General features: G+C 45.3%; 1 protein-coding gene across 7 annotated transcripts in view; it reads right to left on the bottom strand.

The window, feature by feature from the left end:
- KCNMA1 (potassium calcium-activated channel subfamily M alpha 1) overlaps positions 1-16,880 on the bottom strand; it is a 762,000-nt gene that overhangs the window by 118,579 nt on the left and 626,541 nt on the right. For 5 of the 7 annotated variants that reach the window (XM_023509576.1, XM_012801412.2, XM_023509578.1 and 2 more), the window contains one exon: positions 13,372-13,448. In XM_023509576.1, coding sequence (XP_023365344.1) covers positions 13,372-13,448 — 77 coding nt within the window. Of the gene's footprint in view, positions 1-2,930; positions 3,105-9,662; positions 9,672-13,371; positions 13,449-16,880 lie in introns of all 7 variants that reach the window. The other 2 variants (XM_023509577.1, XM_012801410.2) reach the window with 2 other exon arrangements.

Here is a 16,880-nt window from a genome sequence, read left to right as displayed (position 1 = left end):
TGTCTTGGGAAACAATACAGCCCCAGCATAAAAGACAAAGGGCACAACCCATCATGGCTCTGCTGACACTAATTCAAAATGATTTTCAGAACAACTAAAGAATGTAAGAGAAGTAATCTGATCCGCCCATCTGACCTCACTTTGATTCAAGGGCCCTTCTCCTGCCATTTCTAATTGTCAAACCCTCTACATTTCACATCTGCTCATATTTAATGAAAAGCCCACTCTCACCACTGCTCTGGAGTCAACTCACTCCGTCACACGGGCACCACCCAACCCCACCACAAGCGAGGGGTGCCCAGGGACTGCTGTTGGAGCGCAGCCCGTGGAATTCTGTGTCCAGACAGGCATTTTTTAATTGGAGAAGAAGGGCTTACGTGGGCACATAAAGGGGCTCAAATTGGCAGAGATTTTTCTAACTTATTATTAATGGTCAAAGGTGAGTGGTCTCACACGGGGATGGATGAAATCTGCTTTTGTTTGATGGAGTGATGACGGCAGGAAGGCTGATGAAACAGAGGAGGCAAACCTCCCCCGGAGCTGTCAATACCACTTACGGCTCAGCCCTGCAGCCCCAAAGCTCCATGTGCTGCATGGTGTGGGCTGATTTTAGAGGTATGGGGGGACAGGAACATTGTACACTGAATGTTTCTGAGAGGATGAGACAACACCACCCTAAACTTTTCTTCCCCTGGCCTCTATCAACAGTTGGATTAAATTGCGAAGCTGAGAAATACCTCTAATTAAGATTTCTCTTAGATAAAATCAAAATTACAGACACTGGGCATACGAGCCCCAAGCAGGAGATGCAGAGTTTGCTGGGATTGCTTCTGTCGCCAGTGCCAAGACAAGATGTGGCCATGGGGCCCCAGCTCAGAGGCAGAGGGGCTTCTTCTTTTTTCCCACTGAATGTTTGGCCAAGGTTTTGGAGCCTAGTAAACTGTGAACAGAAGTTGGGCATTAGGCAGAAGGTAACCCAGGTGGCTGGTAGTTGCTTTCCCCGCCACTCCTAAAAGAGATGTGGCCAAACCCTGCCCTCTCCGTACCACTCTGTTCTTCCTCCCCAGCATCTGCCTTGAACCTGGTGTCTTGCTGCACAGGGCAGAAACAGAAATTCTTTGTGCAGCTGTGACCGAGGTATTCTCAGTAGTGGACTGTGAGCTGCAGAGAACTCTTGCAGGGAGAATAGAGGGATAAGGATTCATTCATACAGCAGCATCTGTAAGGATTTTAGCAAAACTTCCTTTCCAAGATTTTAGCCCAATGTGCTTGGGGCCATCCAAAACTCCTCTCAATGCAACCTCCATTAGGTTTCACTTTGAAATGAATCTTGTACCTTGGCACTGGTCTGGGGGAGCAGGAAATCATGGGTCAGAGACGATGACTCTCTGGTTCCATATCAAAATTTTCCAAAGGTTTCCATGACAAGCCTAATGCATAGTCTACGCCTCACTCCTGAGTTTCAAGCTCAAACATCAGCACCTGGGATGGTACACAGTGCCGTGAGGGCTCCCACAGCCTTAGGAGCCTCCGTGGGTCCCTGCCACACAGGTGCACTATGCTTGGGACCAGCCTCAACACTGCACATGCGAGTCAAGCAAGTTCCTTTTTCCATAGGAATAAATGCTTCAGAGCCAAGTGCACGCCTTCCACTCTGACATCAGTGTAAACTAAGCCTGGAGTGTTAGAGAGTTCAGTTGGACCAGCTCTGGCCACTTAGAAGGGGGAAGGACGGATGACAACATTGTCACCAATAACTATGCTGGTGCTTTAAAGAGGAAGCGATGAAGTGCAGACACAAGAACTGTCTCCGGCCATCTATGCTATCAAACACGGGAAAACAGGGTCATGGTCAAATCTGAAGAACACCCAAGTCCTCAAGTGGAACTACAGCCTCTTTTGTACTTGGACAAGGACCCACAATGTCAGTGTCTTAAACCGGAGCTCTCAGTAACTTTACCCATGAGCTGTATCAGTAAAGCTGCAAAGTCTACCATGAAGATTAGAATGGGGTGGGGGGTATCTCAGGAATCAGGTCCATCTCAGCCTTACCAGCTACCAGCTGCTTGGCAGATTCTTAACACCTCTGAGCTTGTGGGTGACAAGGAAGATTGACCTCAGAGGCCTGGGCTGTGGACTCAAGGAGACCATCAAAGGTTTGTGACTTATATTTTTTGTTGTTATTTGGAATCACCATCACTACCTATTACCATAGTTAAACAGAGGCTATACTGTTGGAAACACCACAGCTATTAATGGAACAAGCCTTTGAATTCGTCACTTTCCTGGAGAAAGTTCTAGAATCCACCAGCCTACGTTGGTTGGCAGATTTAGAATACTCTTTTCCAGAAAACAGGACAAAATCTGGCATTAGAGGAATGAGAGAACAAGTTAGAGAGACACAGTTAAAAAAGAAGAAAAGAAAAAAATACATATACACCCATCTGCATCAAAACTCTGTTGTATTTTGGAAACTGATAAACTATCTAAACTCACTAAAAGCAGCTTAGTGCCAGCGCTAGCCTGTTCCCACTATACCCTTTTCCTTGCTTTGATATAATCCAACTTAAAGCCGTTTTTGAAATATTAAGATGTACCTTTCCACGTATCTCTCCATTAATATAGTGTGTGATTTGCTGTCCCTTTAATTTCCATTTGTATTTGTTTAAAGCGGAGAGAGGATGACTGCAATGTCACAGTCCTGCACGCCATTGCAAGAAGCACAGTGAGTTAACATCCAAAAGGGAGGTCTTCCTCCACACAGACACAAAGACACGGGCAGCTGGGACAACACACACCACGTGAGAGATCACACCGGGGAGGGAACATCAGCCCACGGACTCACAGAACCACAGGGCACAGCACGAGACAGGGGTGATACCACAGACAGCACAGACATGGGGAACTGTGTATGTCGAGGTTAAACTTACAGGCATGGAAACTGGTGGAGCAATCATTAACAGAGACAGAAGAAAGTGGGAAGGCTCTCTCAAGAGGGTCCACGTTACCACGCACACGGCCTGACATGCATGAGCAGTCACGCTCAGAACGTCCGCAATCAAAACAACATGCCCGTCTCATTCTCTTGTAGATGGACATCTTGGCTATAACCATGTGGTAGGATGGGAGGAGAGGAAGAGTGGCAGTTAATGGCAAGGTCACACACAGCAAGGCAGCTGGAGGGATTTAACACAGGTCTTAGTTCACGTTAACAGTCTTGACCCAGAAAAAGAAAATGCAGAGTGATTGTTTATAACAGTTTGGTTGTACATCAAAAAAGCAGCAAAAATATAAATTGTCTTTATCATTCCCCAAGGCTGTTGTGTATTATTTTTTTCTCCCCTAGGTAAGGCGGTGACCGCAGGAAGAGGGCATGGCTGAGTACAGTTGAGTGCTTGAATGAGAAGAAGAACAAATTACAGACAGCAAAACAAATGTAACCAACCTTTTTTCCCCTGGCACAATTAATACAGGAGGACAAAATATACACACTGCCAATCAATTAAATTAATGGCTTCCTGGGCACAATAAATGGTTTTTGAAAGATGCAAAAATATCTCAGATGTAGGCTTTCTAATTTCCATCCATTTCTGGGCATTAGGCAGAGCCTGGGACAAGCTTTCATCAAATTAGATGTGAAACGATTACGTGTTAATACAGAATCTGGGGATGCCTTTGCTGAACTTCCCGAGAGTGAGTTTACATGATGGCTACAGGAATTTAAATTTACTCTTGACAGAACAAATATCCAAATCTGTCCATATACGAAATGCAGCTACTCAAGACTAATGCTGCGGACTTGACATTAAAGGCAGTTCGCAAATAAGAAATCACCAAAAGCACATCAGATGTTGGTCTGTTGGAACGCATTTAACTACTTACAGATATATTTTCTGCTTAAAACTGAGAGAATCTGAAAAATCACATCTGCTTTTCTCTCCCCACTCACCAGAAATTCAGCAAGCAATCAGGCTATGGGTTAATCATACCTTTTTTTCCTATACCGAAAATATTAGCCAAAATAGATTAAATACTACAAAACATGACCTAAGCAAATAGTAGGTCCCATGGGAAATAGCTTATTGAGATTTGCATGCAGCATGGACAGCTCTTTGAAAGCTGGTATCGTAGGCTCTGCCCTGCCCAGGGATCCAACCTGCGTGTCAACCTACAAAAGTTGCTGGAAGTCACCATGGACGTTGCCAGTGCCCTTTACCCTTCAAGCCAATTTATATTTCAGTACAACAAAAGAAGCTCTTTGTACTTCCTTTTGATGCTACAACAGGCAAACATGTTTGTTTATCACTTAGCATGAACCCGCCTGTTTCTCTCCCCAGGTGGGAGACGAATTTATATTTATTCCAAGCATCACAGCCATACGGTCAACCTAAACTGGAGAGGTGCTATTCCCTGTGCCCACACCTTGCATTTTGAGAGTCATTCTCCCCTCCACCTTTCTTTTTCCTTGTAGAGAATGGTTGCACTCTTATTTTAAAATATGGCTTGTGGTCTTGGCCTGTTTGAACGTTACAGTCACCAGGAAAAGGGGTTTAAATCTCTCAAATGGGTCAAGTCCTGTTCTAAGACCTTTATGACTTGCCATACAGTATATTTGTCAAGCAGGGGTAACGTTATGATTGTGAAGAACAGGCACTGGGGGAGATGAATGAGAGATCTCTTCAGCAGCAACTCCATTCCTGTAAACTGGATGCACATTTTTAGAGACATGTTCTTTTAGCATCCTAGCCAGTCTGTTGTTCAAATCATCATGCGGCCCCAGCCCTGTTCAATGGGTGGCATGTCATTCCTTTGAGCTCAGCTTTTACCAAAAAAAAAAAAAAAAAAGTTCCACTACAGCATTTGAATCAGAGGGGTTTAGAAGCCGTGCTGCGAATGCCCAGAGACATTCCAAACAAACAGCGATGGCTGAAGTCAAGAAAGGGGGAGGAAGGAAGTCTTCCGTCAGACACCCGAAAATAAATTTATCTTAAATGCATCCAGATCTGGCGCACAACTTGGAGACTCCCCCCTTGATTTTTCTCTCTTCGTTGTTTTACTGGAAATATTGATTTGTTATTTACACGGAAGAGGGACACAGGGATGATTTTTTGTTTCCCTGTAGATAAATTGTTTTGAAAAAAAAATGTTTTAATCAAATGCTGTAGCAGAAGAGAAGCCCGTCAAACTCTGAAATGCTATGCTTCTCATTAGCACAGTCCCTGGCTTTCATTTCCACACTGCCATTTTGGGTTTATATACAATAATAGAATCTGACACATTTACGGGGAAAGAAAGTTCTTATAAATATACCATCTTTAAGGACAAGGGGAGGGATGATGGGGATGGAATAACTTCTGAAACTATTTTGTCAGAGGCAAGCATATCACAACGGGTGATGTGAACCTCCTACTTGATAAGAGTTCAGGAGGAAACACAGCATCGAGCCAGGGGCTCTCAGGGACTGTTTGCAACTGTCGTTGTTAGCTGTTCTGGAGACCATGCATTGTTCTAAAATTTCATATTGTTAGCATGCAGGAACAGGCTGAAACTGGTCATCGAAGCAGCAAAAAACCATTTGCTATAAGAAGATTAACTGTTAATTATAAGCAGTCACATTCCAAAGCAGCAGATGCAGAAAAAAGAAAACATGCCATTACTTGTCATTCCTTCCCAGTTATTTTTACACTCACACCAAATGCAAAATAGAAATCTCAAAAGACAAACAAAGAACACCACATACAAAAAAATAAAAAAAAATCAGCAAGAATGACCAATGAGAGGCTCCAAGACAGTACAGAAACAGTTAAAAACGATTCAGCCCCACACACGTTGACAAACCTTCATGAATCACAACGTTTAAACCGAGATGCCACCCACTGGTCGGGTGGCCCTTTTTCTCAACTTCTGGAATAGTCCATTTTCATTGACTCCCTGGGGGTGTCTTCACCTACAGACTTCTGGGTCCACTTTCTTAATAGGTAAGGCTGATCCTGAACTCCCATCTGGTGGAATGATCCAGCAGGCTTGAAGACTACGTGTACTGGCCAGGAAGAGATTTCCTCTGGGCCATGGTACAAATCACAGACAAGCTTTTTAACTAAAAACTGATGAGGGTTTGTCTCCCTGGCGGTAGATGTTCCAGAAGATTTGGACACTTGTGTGTAAAATGATACTCTCAAGTTGTTAAATAAAATTATACTAAAATTAAGTTACGGACCTCCTAATTTGGAGTTTACCACCCCTCTCATCTCCCTCAATGATCTCTCTCTGGCTCCCTAAGCCTTCATTTTCGTCTCATGGATATTCAGAATTGCTGGTATTTGGTTCCCATTTCTCAGTGATTGTTTCCTTTTCTAGAGATGATTTATGTTAGAAGGTTAATTCTTAGATATCAGAGTTCCACTTAAACCTCCCAAGGTTAGGTTTCAAAGTGTAACTTTGGTTTAAAACAGAAGTTTCCTATCGCCTCTCTGGCCACACAATGGGTCCTCTCTCCTTTAGCGTTTGCTAATTTTCTTTCTTACATAGTCACCCATCCTCTCCCTTCCCGAGTCCCCATCCTGGGAAAAGGTTTTCCCCTGCAGTACAATGGTAACACAAAGTAGATCTACGAGGACATCTAGTGGATCAGTGTGGAAGAGCAGCTAGTTCACAGGCAACCGGAACTAGCCTTTCTCCAAAAGGAGCAGAAAGAGGACCAGGCTATCTCTAAGAATTGAAATATTGGGCAGCATCATTTCAATTCAATGGCTTCTTGCGATCCACAGCAGACCTTTAGGAGAAGCAGGGATGAGGGGGTTGGAGGTCCTGGGAGATGGTCCGAGGGTGGGCAGACTGGCAACTGGCAAGCACACTGGCTTTGCCCCTGTGGCCAGCAGAGTGGGATCACGTCTGCAGCCACAGACTGGACCTCTTCAAAGCCCTGCTGCAGCTTTCTGGGACAGGGAACAGACAAGAGTGTGTCTCTGGCAGGTGCCAACACTGTAGCTACTTGTCAATCTGTCTTTGGGCTCTTGGAACTTTACTCTCAATAAATTGCTCTCTTGAGCAGACTTAACTCTGGGAAAGCAGCAATATAAGGCTCCAGGGACTCAGTTTTCTCTTTGGCCCACATTGTAAGGATCCTGTTCTTGGAGCAGGGCCATAGACTCAAAGAGGTTTTGTGGTTGCCAAGAATTAGACCCTGGATCTCAGCACCCTCAAACTCAGCCCTAGCACTCTCACAATGTGCTTCTCTCCACCACGAAAAAGTGGAAAATCAACCAATATCCCCATTATGACTTACTAGTCCTATTTATAGAGAAAAAATAGACATATTTTTCTAAGGGACTTCACCAAAATTGTCTGTCTACTCTTAAATGTTTTAAAACAGATTTCTCACACGAGCACTTAGACGACCTTTCCTCTCCTTTCAAAGGCTATGATCATGAGAAAGGAAACCCATAGGCAGTAGCAGCTGCAGAGGTGGCTTAGTTACTGCTCTTTCCTTGAGTCAGACAGTCAGCTGTTCTCTGGTGGTTGGCGCTTCTAAGCCAAGTCTGAAATGGAAGGGACAGTTGGATTCCATTCTATCCTCAGCACCATCTGCCTCCTGCATCAGCAACCAGATTGTCAGCCAATTTCTAATTGCAGAGTCTTAATTTCCAGTGTGGATTGGAAGGGGCAGGAAAAGTGGTGCTGGACTGAGAGGCCCAGGTGGACTTTCCCAACTACTGGGGACAAATATTTTAGGTTTCAAATGGAGCTAATTCGAGGGCAGGCTGGTGTGGAAAGAAAAAAAAAAGATCTGACATTCAATTAATAGGTAGTTTTCAGATTGCAATCTCTGTTTTAAAATCAGTCCAATGAAGGAAGCATTATTTCCAAGCATAAAGTCTGGAGCTACTTTTCATGTGCTCTTCAGCAACTAAAAATTACAAAGGAAAATGTCCATGGAAGTAAAAGTCCACTGAGGTTTAAGGTTGAAGCAACTGATGTGGCACTGGGAATCAAGGCCTAAAAGTGAGAAATGATGTCTTCACTTAGCAAATTCCGCCCATTAACTTCTAGAATAAGAAGAAAGGTCTTCCAGGTGGTTTTCCAAAAACATCAAGAGGAGAAAGAAAAAACTAGTAAATGTCAGTGGCATCAAGCACACTGATCTAGGTGATTCTGCCCTCAGCAGCCGTACTGTGGCTGGGGAAGGCAGAAGTATTTGGCACTGGAGTTGTCTGTTGTTTGACATCACATTTTCCCTCCAATTCTGAAGGACCATTAGTTATGGCGGACAGCTCTGCAGGTATAAAAGTGGCTGATGTCCTCAAACCATCCTTAAAAAGATATTTCAGATGAAGGGAGCCACAGAGTCTCTCTTGACAGAATTGTGCACTGAATTGAAGATGGTCATTGCTTTGTTTGTTTTTACATGGAGCGACTTATACCCTCCAAACACTGACGATAGCCAAAATCAGATGATCAACTCGCCTCTTCTGCTGCAAAGAAATATGAAAGGACCAAGTGCCGAAACATCTTCTCCAAGAGCCAGTGGACTGAACCATTCTACAGATCAGGTCTCATTTTCAGTGGACTTTTAGGTACATTGATAAAGACCCAGAGCTCACTGCTGGTACCACTGAGAGCAGCATGGCTCTAGTCACTTTGTTGGCCTTAAAAGCTCCTCCTCAATTGCCCCATCTCACTGAGTGAGATGCCATCCTACTCCTTCAGTAACTTAGAGGCTCAGAGACATATATTGACTTGTTTAGATGTCTACATAGCTCCTTGGTGAAATAGAACCTTCTCCAGTCATCTTTCCTCCCTTAAACAAGTGAATGGATCTTCCAAGATGTCTGACTTAACACTCACAAAGGAACTGGGTGGGTCCTAGCGGGTAGTGACTAAAGAAGAAACATTATTTTAAGCCAAGGAACTTCATAGACTCTAGGAAATAATTACCACTGTGGAAATACTTGTCTCCAATAAGGCAGTTTAGATACTTACAGTCCCAAAGTTGAGAATCCAATTAATTGTCTAGCAAGTACCTCCTCATATAGAGAGGCACATATACTGTTAATATATACATCAATCTATAAAATATCTTGACTCTTATATATAAAAATATACATTTTTACATATAGAGTACTGGTATATATCATATATATACATATATCTATATCACCACACAGGAATATATATGTAGCATATGTGTTTCTTTTAGGAGAGGACTTCAAGCTCAATAGCAGAGGAGACCAAGTATAACTTATCAAAGGCAAGCATGACAATGACCCTAGTTGACAAGGCGTCTAGAGCTAAAGTGGTAATTACCTCCGTCTAATCAGTATCCTTTTAAAGATCTGAGACAGAGCCTTCAAGAGAAACACACTGTTGTCAAAGTCTTATTTTCAAGTGGAAAAAATAAGACGGTGCCAGAAGCTGGCCAGAGCTGGGTGGCTGTAGGGGGATGGACAGAGAGTGGGCTCCCTTTGGACGCTCCAGCTCCAGGCTACTCTATATAGACTGCATTGGGAGATGAGGGAGTTGGGGCGTGATGTCACTGCTACATGCAACATAAATACCAAAAGTAAAAAAGGAACTAAAACTGTACAGAAAATAAAAGAAGTATCTCTTCTAGAGAAAGACAGGGGGAACTGGACTCCGGGCTGCTGGGAACCCGTTTTACTCACAATATATCACTACCAGTGTGCAGTTAAAATAGAGTGGGGGCCGTATTCCAAGGCAGCAAAGAGAAAAAAAAATAAATCAAAGATATGTCAATGATTAGAAGTTAAAGAAACTTCTTTCAAACACATCAATCTAGACATGACTTGTCCCCTAGGGGGTCCACCCTTTGGCAAATGTTTAGAGGCTGGGGGAAAAAAAAAAGAAATGTAAATCATTAGACCAGTTTTGTTATACAGAAAAAGAAAATGGGTAAATGGTAGACCCTGAGAGCTTGTTCCTTGGCCAGACAGCTGAATTGGACTCTCTTTCTTGATGGAGAGCTATAAAGAAATGGAAAGAAATGCAAAACGTTAAACTATACTACCACAGGGTTTCCAGAAATGGAATGTCCACACTCGATATTTCTCCAGATAATATAACACGAAATGTTGACGGTTACTGAATAAAAGTGAATAGGAAGGTAGGGGTGGGAGAGGCAGGGGAAGAATGGGGTGGGAGAGAGGGTTAGGAGCTGAGGGTAGGGCCAGTGACTATCAATAGCCCTGCTCTTGTGGAGTGCATCGCTCCAGGGGAATTATTAATACCTAAATTATAAGGTTTGGATAAGTGACTACATGGGTAAGCTGCCCTCTCTATCGTACACCAGGCAATGTCTACCCATTGGCTTGGTTTTCCATTTCTCTACTGGAACCCTCTGATGCATCATTAACCATCCTAGTTTCTTCTAGTTGAAGTTTCTTTGAAGCCATAACATTTCTTCCCAAATTTCATTTATCCTACATGGGGAGGTTTATGTTCAATAATTAATTTCATACTAATCACACACACACAGCTATATTCTGCCTACTGTGCTACTGGCCTTTCAATTAGGAAAAACAATTATTTGGACAATTCTGGTTGCAATCAGGGCCTTTGGGAGGAGCCCGAGGTTGGGGGAGGAGGAAAAGGATATAGGGAGAGAAGAGTGAGAGACCAGTCATACTGGCATGGCTTTGGAGGGGAGGCCTTTTGCCGCAATCTGTGCTGCACGTGATAGGAGATCGTGCCCTTACCCTTCACTAGCTCAACCAACTTTAATGGAAACAAAGAGAATAAAATTCTTTCAAACAAGTATGTACCTCTCCCTACAGGATTTCCAGAAACAGAATGCCTGACCACTGACCACTCATGTTTGTTTGCCTGGAACTACGATGGAAAAAATACTCTAGAAACCAAATCCTTCTATCTAGGGATGGTAAAAGTGGTCTGTGTTCCACAACTGTGTCCTGTAAGGGAATATGTTCCAGCATTAGAACAGGGGTCAGAGAAGTTCTCTCTTTACCCTTCCATTCCCACTTCTGCCTTCTGAGTCTGGTCTATACTGGGATTTCGGCAGAAAGATCTCTTAACCTAAGAGTTAATGATGTCGTTTCCTTCCTTAACATATTCCAATGGCTTCCTGTCCAGAATGAGGACCCACCTTCTTACAACAGCCTGCCCCTTCCTCTCGGACCTCATCTCACACTGCTCGCTTCCTATCACCCCCACCAGCCACTCTCCTGTCCTCCAAACACTGCATGCTAAGTCCTGCCTTTGCTCTTCTTCCTACCTGGATTAGGTCTCGGGCTCAATGTCACTGCCCAATGGAGGCCTTCTTGACCTTCCAGGTTGTAAAGTAGCACCCCTATAAGATTCCCTACACCCTTAGGCAGTCTCTGCTCTCTTCTTAGCCCTTGGCTCTCTCTGAATTTATGTAACTGTTGACAGGATCCTGGTTCATCTCCATTCATTAGAGTGACAGTTTCAGGAGGACTTTCTTTGTTTACCACTCCATCCCTAATACCAAAATAGCACTGCAAGGCAGGTACTCAAATACATGTGAATGGCTAATCTGTAAGTGAGCTATAGTCTTGCCATTTCATTGATACCCCTTTGGGGAGTAGGGTGCTAGCAAATATCCAGTCGTGGATTGCTGGCCTCAGCACTCTCCTGCCTTTTCCAGCCCCTTATGGTTAAGAGTTTCCTTACAGAAGAGTTCACCCTCCTGTATCTGTTGCTCTCTCTTATCTGCCTCTCCCCTTGGAATGCTGGGCTCCCTCTGCAGGAAATGACCCAGGAGAGCCTGCTCAGCTGGGCTGTGCTTCCACGTCCACAGCAAACAAAGCCGGCTGCGGTTGGCAACTGGCTGGTGGGAAGGGTCTTCTGAGTCAGTCTGGGGGGACTGGGTGGGGAGTGAGGGTGCTCTTCTTAGTAGGTTTTCAGAATGGAGGAATTCACAGGTCCCAAGGAGTTAGAGTGTTCTGTTGTTCTGAGATATAAATACTTAGTAAGGTGACAGAGTCAGGGAGGGGGACCGTGAGTAGGGTTACGTCTGTGGGAAAGGGGAAGGCCAAACTGTGGGTCTGAGATGCCTCAGACTTAGGATCCCCCCGAATCCAAACTGTGTCCCATGGATATTTGCACCAGAGACTGGGGGACTTTGTGTTCCAGGAGAGTGACGTTAATATCTGACTGGTTTTCCATTTCTCGTGCACCAGTCCCTTTTAGAAGTGCAGTGAAAAAGTCCTTGCTTCCCTGGCACATCAGGAACGGTGTTCTTCTGTCTGGTTTCTGCTCGTGAAATGGCACTTTATGGGGTTACTGTTCATACATGTTCTTACTCATCTGCCCCTCTTGTGTTTTCCCTTCTACAAAAAAGATTAGAGCACTCGGGGAACAAGTATCGGAAGTCTTTGGGAGGGTCCCTGTGTATTGGCTAGGAGAGAGTCTGCAATCCCCTCTTCTCATTAAACTTGGAAGCTTAGTTTCTTCTTTTTTGTAAAATGAGATGAATAGCCCCCCTTGCCTGTCATACAAGGTTACGGTGAGGATCAATTTAAAACTACAAATCACCATCAGAGGGCAGGCATCATTAATGTTTTCTCTAGGTTAAGGACAATTTCTATTAGGCAATGAAGCATCGTTGCTACAAAAGGCACAGCCTTCCCAAAGCAAAGACCATGTGAAGACATGGTGTCTCAGCAGATCACAGTCCAAAATACCCAACTCACCCCATCCTCCTCCAGAGGCCCCAATGGCGAACTGCTTTAGAAGGGGCTTGAGACAGGATAGGTCAGAAGCAAAATCCAGCCTATTCTAAAGAGCAATAGTGCTTCAACAATAGTGCTTCAAGGGAGCCTTTGGGACAATGGCAATTGAAGTCCATTGGCAATGGCAAAGTTCTTGTCATGGGGCAGTCTGAAGGGATCACAACTGACAACTCTAGTCTTTGGTACTAAAGCCTGCAAAAATCCCAAATAAAAAGATGATCAACTCCCATTTTGGAGACACAGTTTCTCCCGCAGCTGTAGCGTACTCTCTCCGTGGCCCTAATCCACTGGGAATCACTACACAAAAACACCCCCTCCCCATGGCTTTCGCTGTCTTCCTTTTAAGCTGTGACTATCTCAGATGGGCCCCATCTGGCAGCCCTACCCTCCAGAAGTGAGGGACTTCTAGCCAGGGGACTAGAGCTCACTCCTGGGTGTTAAGAGCGGTGATTTTTCATCCTCTGCTCTAACAAAGCGAGAGCAGGTACCTATTTCCCATCTCTTCAAACGGCTGGGTGAAACATAAACATGTTCGAGAAAACTCTTGATGTTTAGTGTTTCTCTAACAGGAAAAGGAGAAGGAAAACGGATTCGGGGACGAGGAAGGGAAGAGGGAGGGGCCGGGGAAAGAAATACTACTTACGCCGTTTGCAGCCGCATTTTTTTATTCTTTTGGGATCTGTGATGTCATCATGACAGGCCTTGCAGTAAAAAAATGCCCTGGAGGAAGAGAATGGAAAAACTGACACGTTTCATAATCTACCCCAATGAAATGAGTACCACATTCCCCCCGCAGTGGTGCCAAATTAATGAAACATGCCAGCGCTAATTTCCTTTCATCTTTCGAAAGGTTTAGACGTTCGCAGACGGAAATGTTTGTTGCCAGACTGTTTCTTTCAAACACAGGATCCCGTGATTGGAGTTAGGGCTTCTTTTCATAAACTTCCACTTGCTGAGGAACGGGGGGAAAGGTTGCCGATGCGACACAGTGCGTGTGCTGGCTCATCTCTCATTTTTGAGAACAGCATTCGATACTGTTCGTGGGAACACGTGGGCCGCCTGCCCTGGGCCCTGAGTGGGGAATTTAAATACAACTCTGAAAGCCCCTCCGGCTAGTCAAATAGCTATTAAAGGGGACAGCGGCATGCCATTCCTCAGTCAAATAAAAATGTTAACCCTGTCACTGGGAAGCACCTTTCCTTGTCAGCCAAAGTGAAAGAGCGTTGGGGAGGGGGGCGGCGAGCGAAAGGCAAAAGCGATGACTCAAGCAGGTCTCAGCACTGCCACCCCCACCCCAGGGTTTCACAGCCCTTCTTACTCCACAGCTGGCTGGTCCGAGCTTTGAGGACATACTCTCCAGCCCCGAGGACATGTACTAAATGGAGGTTTTCTTTTTACTGTAGAGCAAAGCTCAGTTGACCACTGGACTGAGTAGAGGCTACGGAGGGAAGGGTGGGCACAGGGGTCCTGGGAGAAGCAATCAACAAAAAGACCCCTAATCTGACTGAAGTGTCCCATTGGCTGTGGCAAAGGTATTCTGGATGAGACAAAATAAGATCATTCAAGCCCTATTTAAAATTAAAGTTCCTAAAACAGCACATGAGGCCTGTGTCCTTCCGTGCCGGGAGGTGATAAAATCCACTGGAACATCCTGACAGCCTTCGGGATTCAGAAACTACTAAAATCCTTGGCTTGGCATCTTTGCCACTGCTCGTGTGAAGTTGAATGCCAGGGGCAGACATGGTCTTTCCTCGACCAGGGCCAAAGAAATAAACGTGGTTCTTGATTTAACTCCTAGGTTCCTTTTTATCTTTTCTGCAGGACTTAGACTTATAATTCACACCAACTGGACACCAGTGTTAGGAGTGTTAGATCCGGAGCTCTTGGAGATCCTGCAGCCAAAATCTCCAGGATTCAGTGTCCTCATCTGTAAGTTGAGGCCCATTCAAAGTCACCCCATGCTGGAGCTGGGCTGGCTCCAGGACTTCCGAGTCCAAGTCCAGGGCTTGGTCTACCCTAGCGCCGCCTCTGCTGTATGCCCCCACGCCACTGCCAGCCACGTGGTAAAGGAGGAGAAGTGAGCTGATGGTCTACGCTGAGTGGCAGTGCAGTTAAGGACCCAATCAAGGGGCCTCAAAATGGGAAGGCCAGGAAAGGAGGAAACATCCAAATTGGGGAAAGTAACTTTGCTTCCACTTCCTTTGGCCATTTCTCCCCCACTGGATGCTCCTAACCCATAATAATAAAGGCAACAATCACAGCAGCTCACGTTTACAGAGCTCAGACTACGGATAGGCCAGGCGCGGTTCTAAGCATTTTATAAACATTAACATATCTGATTCTCAAGTGACTCTTTGGAAGAAGAATGATTATTATCTCTGTTTTACACATAAGGAAACTGAAGCACAGAGAGATTAAGCAACCTTCTCAAGGCCACAGAGCTAAGACAAGCAGAGCTGGGATTCCATCCCAGGCACTCTGACCCCAGAGCCCAGGGTCTCACACCTGCCTGTGATGTGATGAGATGATGGTGAGCCTGAACAGACTGTTGAAGGATAAAGTGTGATTTCTTCATGAATTCAAGTGTGATTCTTTATGACATTTAATTTTAATTTTTTAACAGACAAAAGTTGGGTGCTGTTGAGGTATATAACACAATGTTTTGAACTATGGACTGTGGAATGGCCAAATCCAGCTAATGGACATACACATTACTCCACCAGCTCACCACTTTTTGTGGTGAGAACACTTAAGATCTACCCCCTGAGCAACTTCCAAGGGTGCAATATTGGACGTGAGATGTTGTATGATAGAGCCCTTGAACTTGGTCCTGTCTCACTGAAGTTTGTGTCCTTTGACCCAGCTGTCCCCATCACCCTCACCCATGGCCGCCAGGAACCGCCATGGTCACCACTCTCTGATTCTCCGAGTTTGACTGAGGGAGATCAGGGGGTATCTGCACTCCTCTGCCTTGCTTATCTCACTTAGCATAATATCTTCCAGGGGCAGGCAAGGAAGATTAATAATGAAATGATAGAGGAGCTGGGTTGTGTCCAAGGTCACCTGGAGGCAACCCCCCAACTGGAGGGGACAGAGCAGCCAAGCTCTAGAATGGAGCTCATAGAGAAATGCCACTCTGCAAGCCCTTCTCTCCCCACCCATCTCTGCTGCTGTCACCGTGACCATCACCTGGCAAGTCCCTACCTCACTGCTTACCTGCACCTGGGTGACAGAGTGTCGCTAGAGAAGAAAACACACCGACTCACTTTTAAATCCATAGCTGCAGATTCCAGAGGCCTTTTCCCACCCACCCCACCCCCAGGATCACTCCATTCTCTGGGGACTTGCTTTGCTACCCGCCAAAACAGCTCTCTCTGCTCTTTTCTCTGTGTCCTCTCTGATTCAATGCACCCCTCCCACAGACAGCCTTCAGCTGGTGACCTTGTGTCACACACATCAGCAAGAAGCCTGGCTCTGCCTCCTGCAAGGATGGCTTTTCTCCTCCTGTCCTCTGGTTTGCCCCTGGGAGGGGCCAGCAGGAGCCTGGAGGGGCCTGGAGCACGGAAAGAGAGGAATCCATCCTAGTGATCCCTCAGCTCCCTCGCCGCCTGGCTGAAATGGCAATAGTGACACCTCTGTAACTGAAGGACGATGCCCTGCAGGGCAGCCATTCCTACCCCACAGCCTCTCTCTGCAGCTCCTGATCCCCCTTCCTCTTGACTCTGCAGATCTAGGGTGAGAGGGGCTCCCCTCTCTTGCTGGTTCTGGGGTGCTAGGCTACTTCTTGCTTGCTTTCCTTAGCTATCTGCCCACTCAGCAGTGTCCAGTTTTTTTATTCCTCTGCCAAACACTGGAAGAGTAAGATTTGTCTTGGAACACAGAGTAAATACACAAATACTAACAAAAGCTGATTAGCAAAAAAAACAAAAAAAAAAGGCCTTGCATACTTTTCGTGATATCTGACACCACAGATAAGCAAAAAAAGTTCTCACAAAATCAGCAGGCAGCACATAGGGTACAGGTTGGACACTCCTGAACAGTCCCCCTCATAAAACTCTCCTCCCTTTTTCCCATCTCTGTATTGTCAGGACCTCAGAGATACAGCACCCAAATTCACATCTCCAGCCTTCACCTGTCCCCAGAACGCTAGAT

Source organism: Otolemur garnettii, unplaced genomic scaffold (assembly GCF_000181295.1).
Source record: "Otolemur garnettii isolate 467f Iridium unplaced genomic scaffold, OtoGar3 scaffold00008, whole genome shotgun sequence".
Lineage (NCBI taxonomy): Eukaryota > Metazoa > Chordata > Mammalia > Primates > Galagidae > Otolemur > Otolemur garnettii.
Note: the sequence above shows the minus strand (reverse complement) of the source record. Positions and strands in the feature narration are given on the sequence as shown.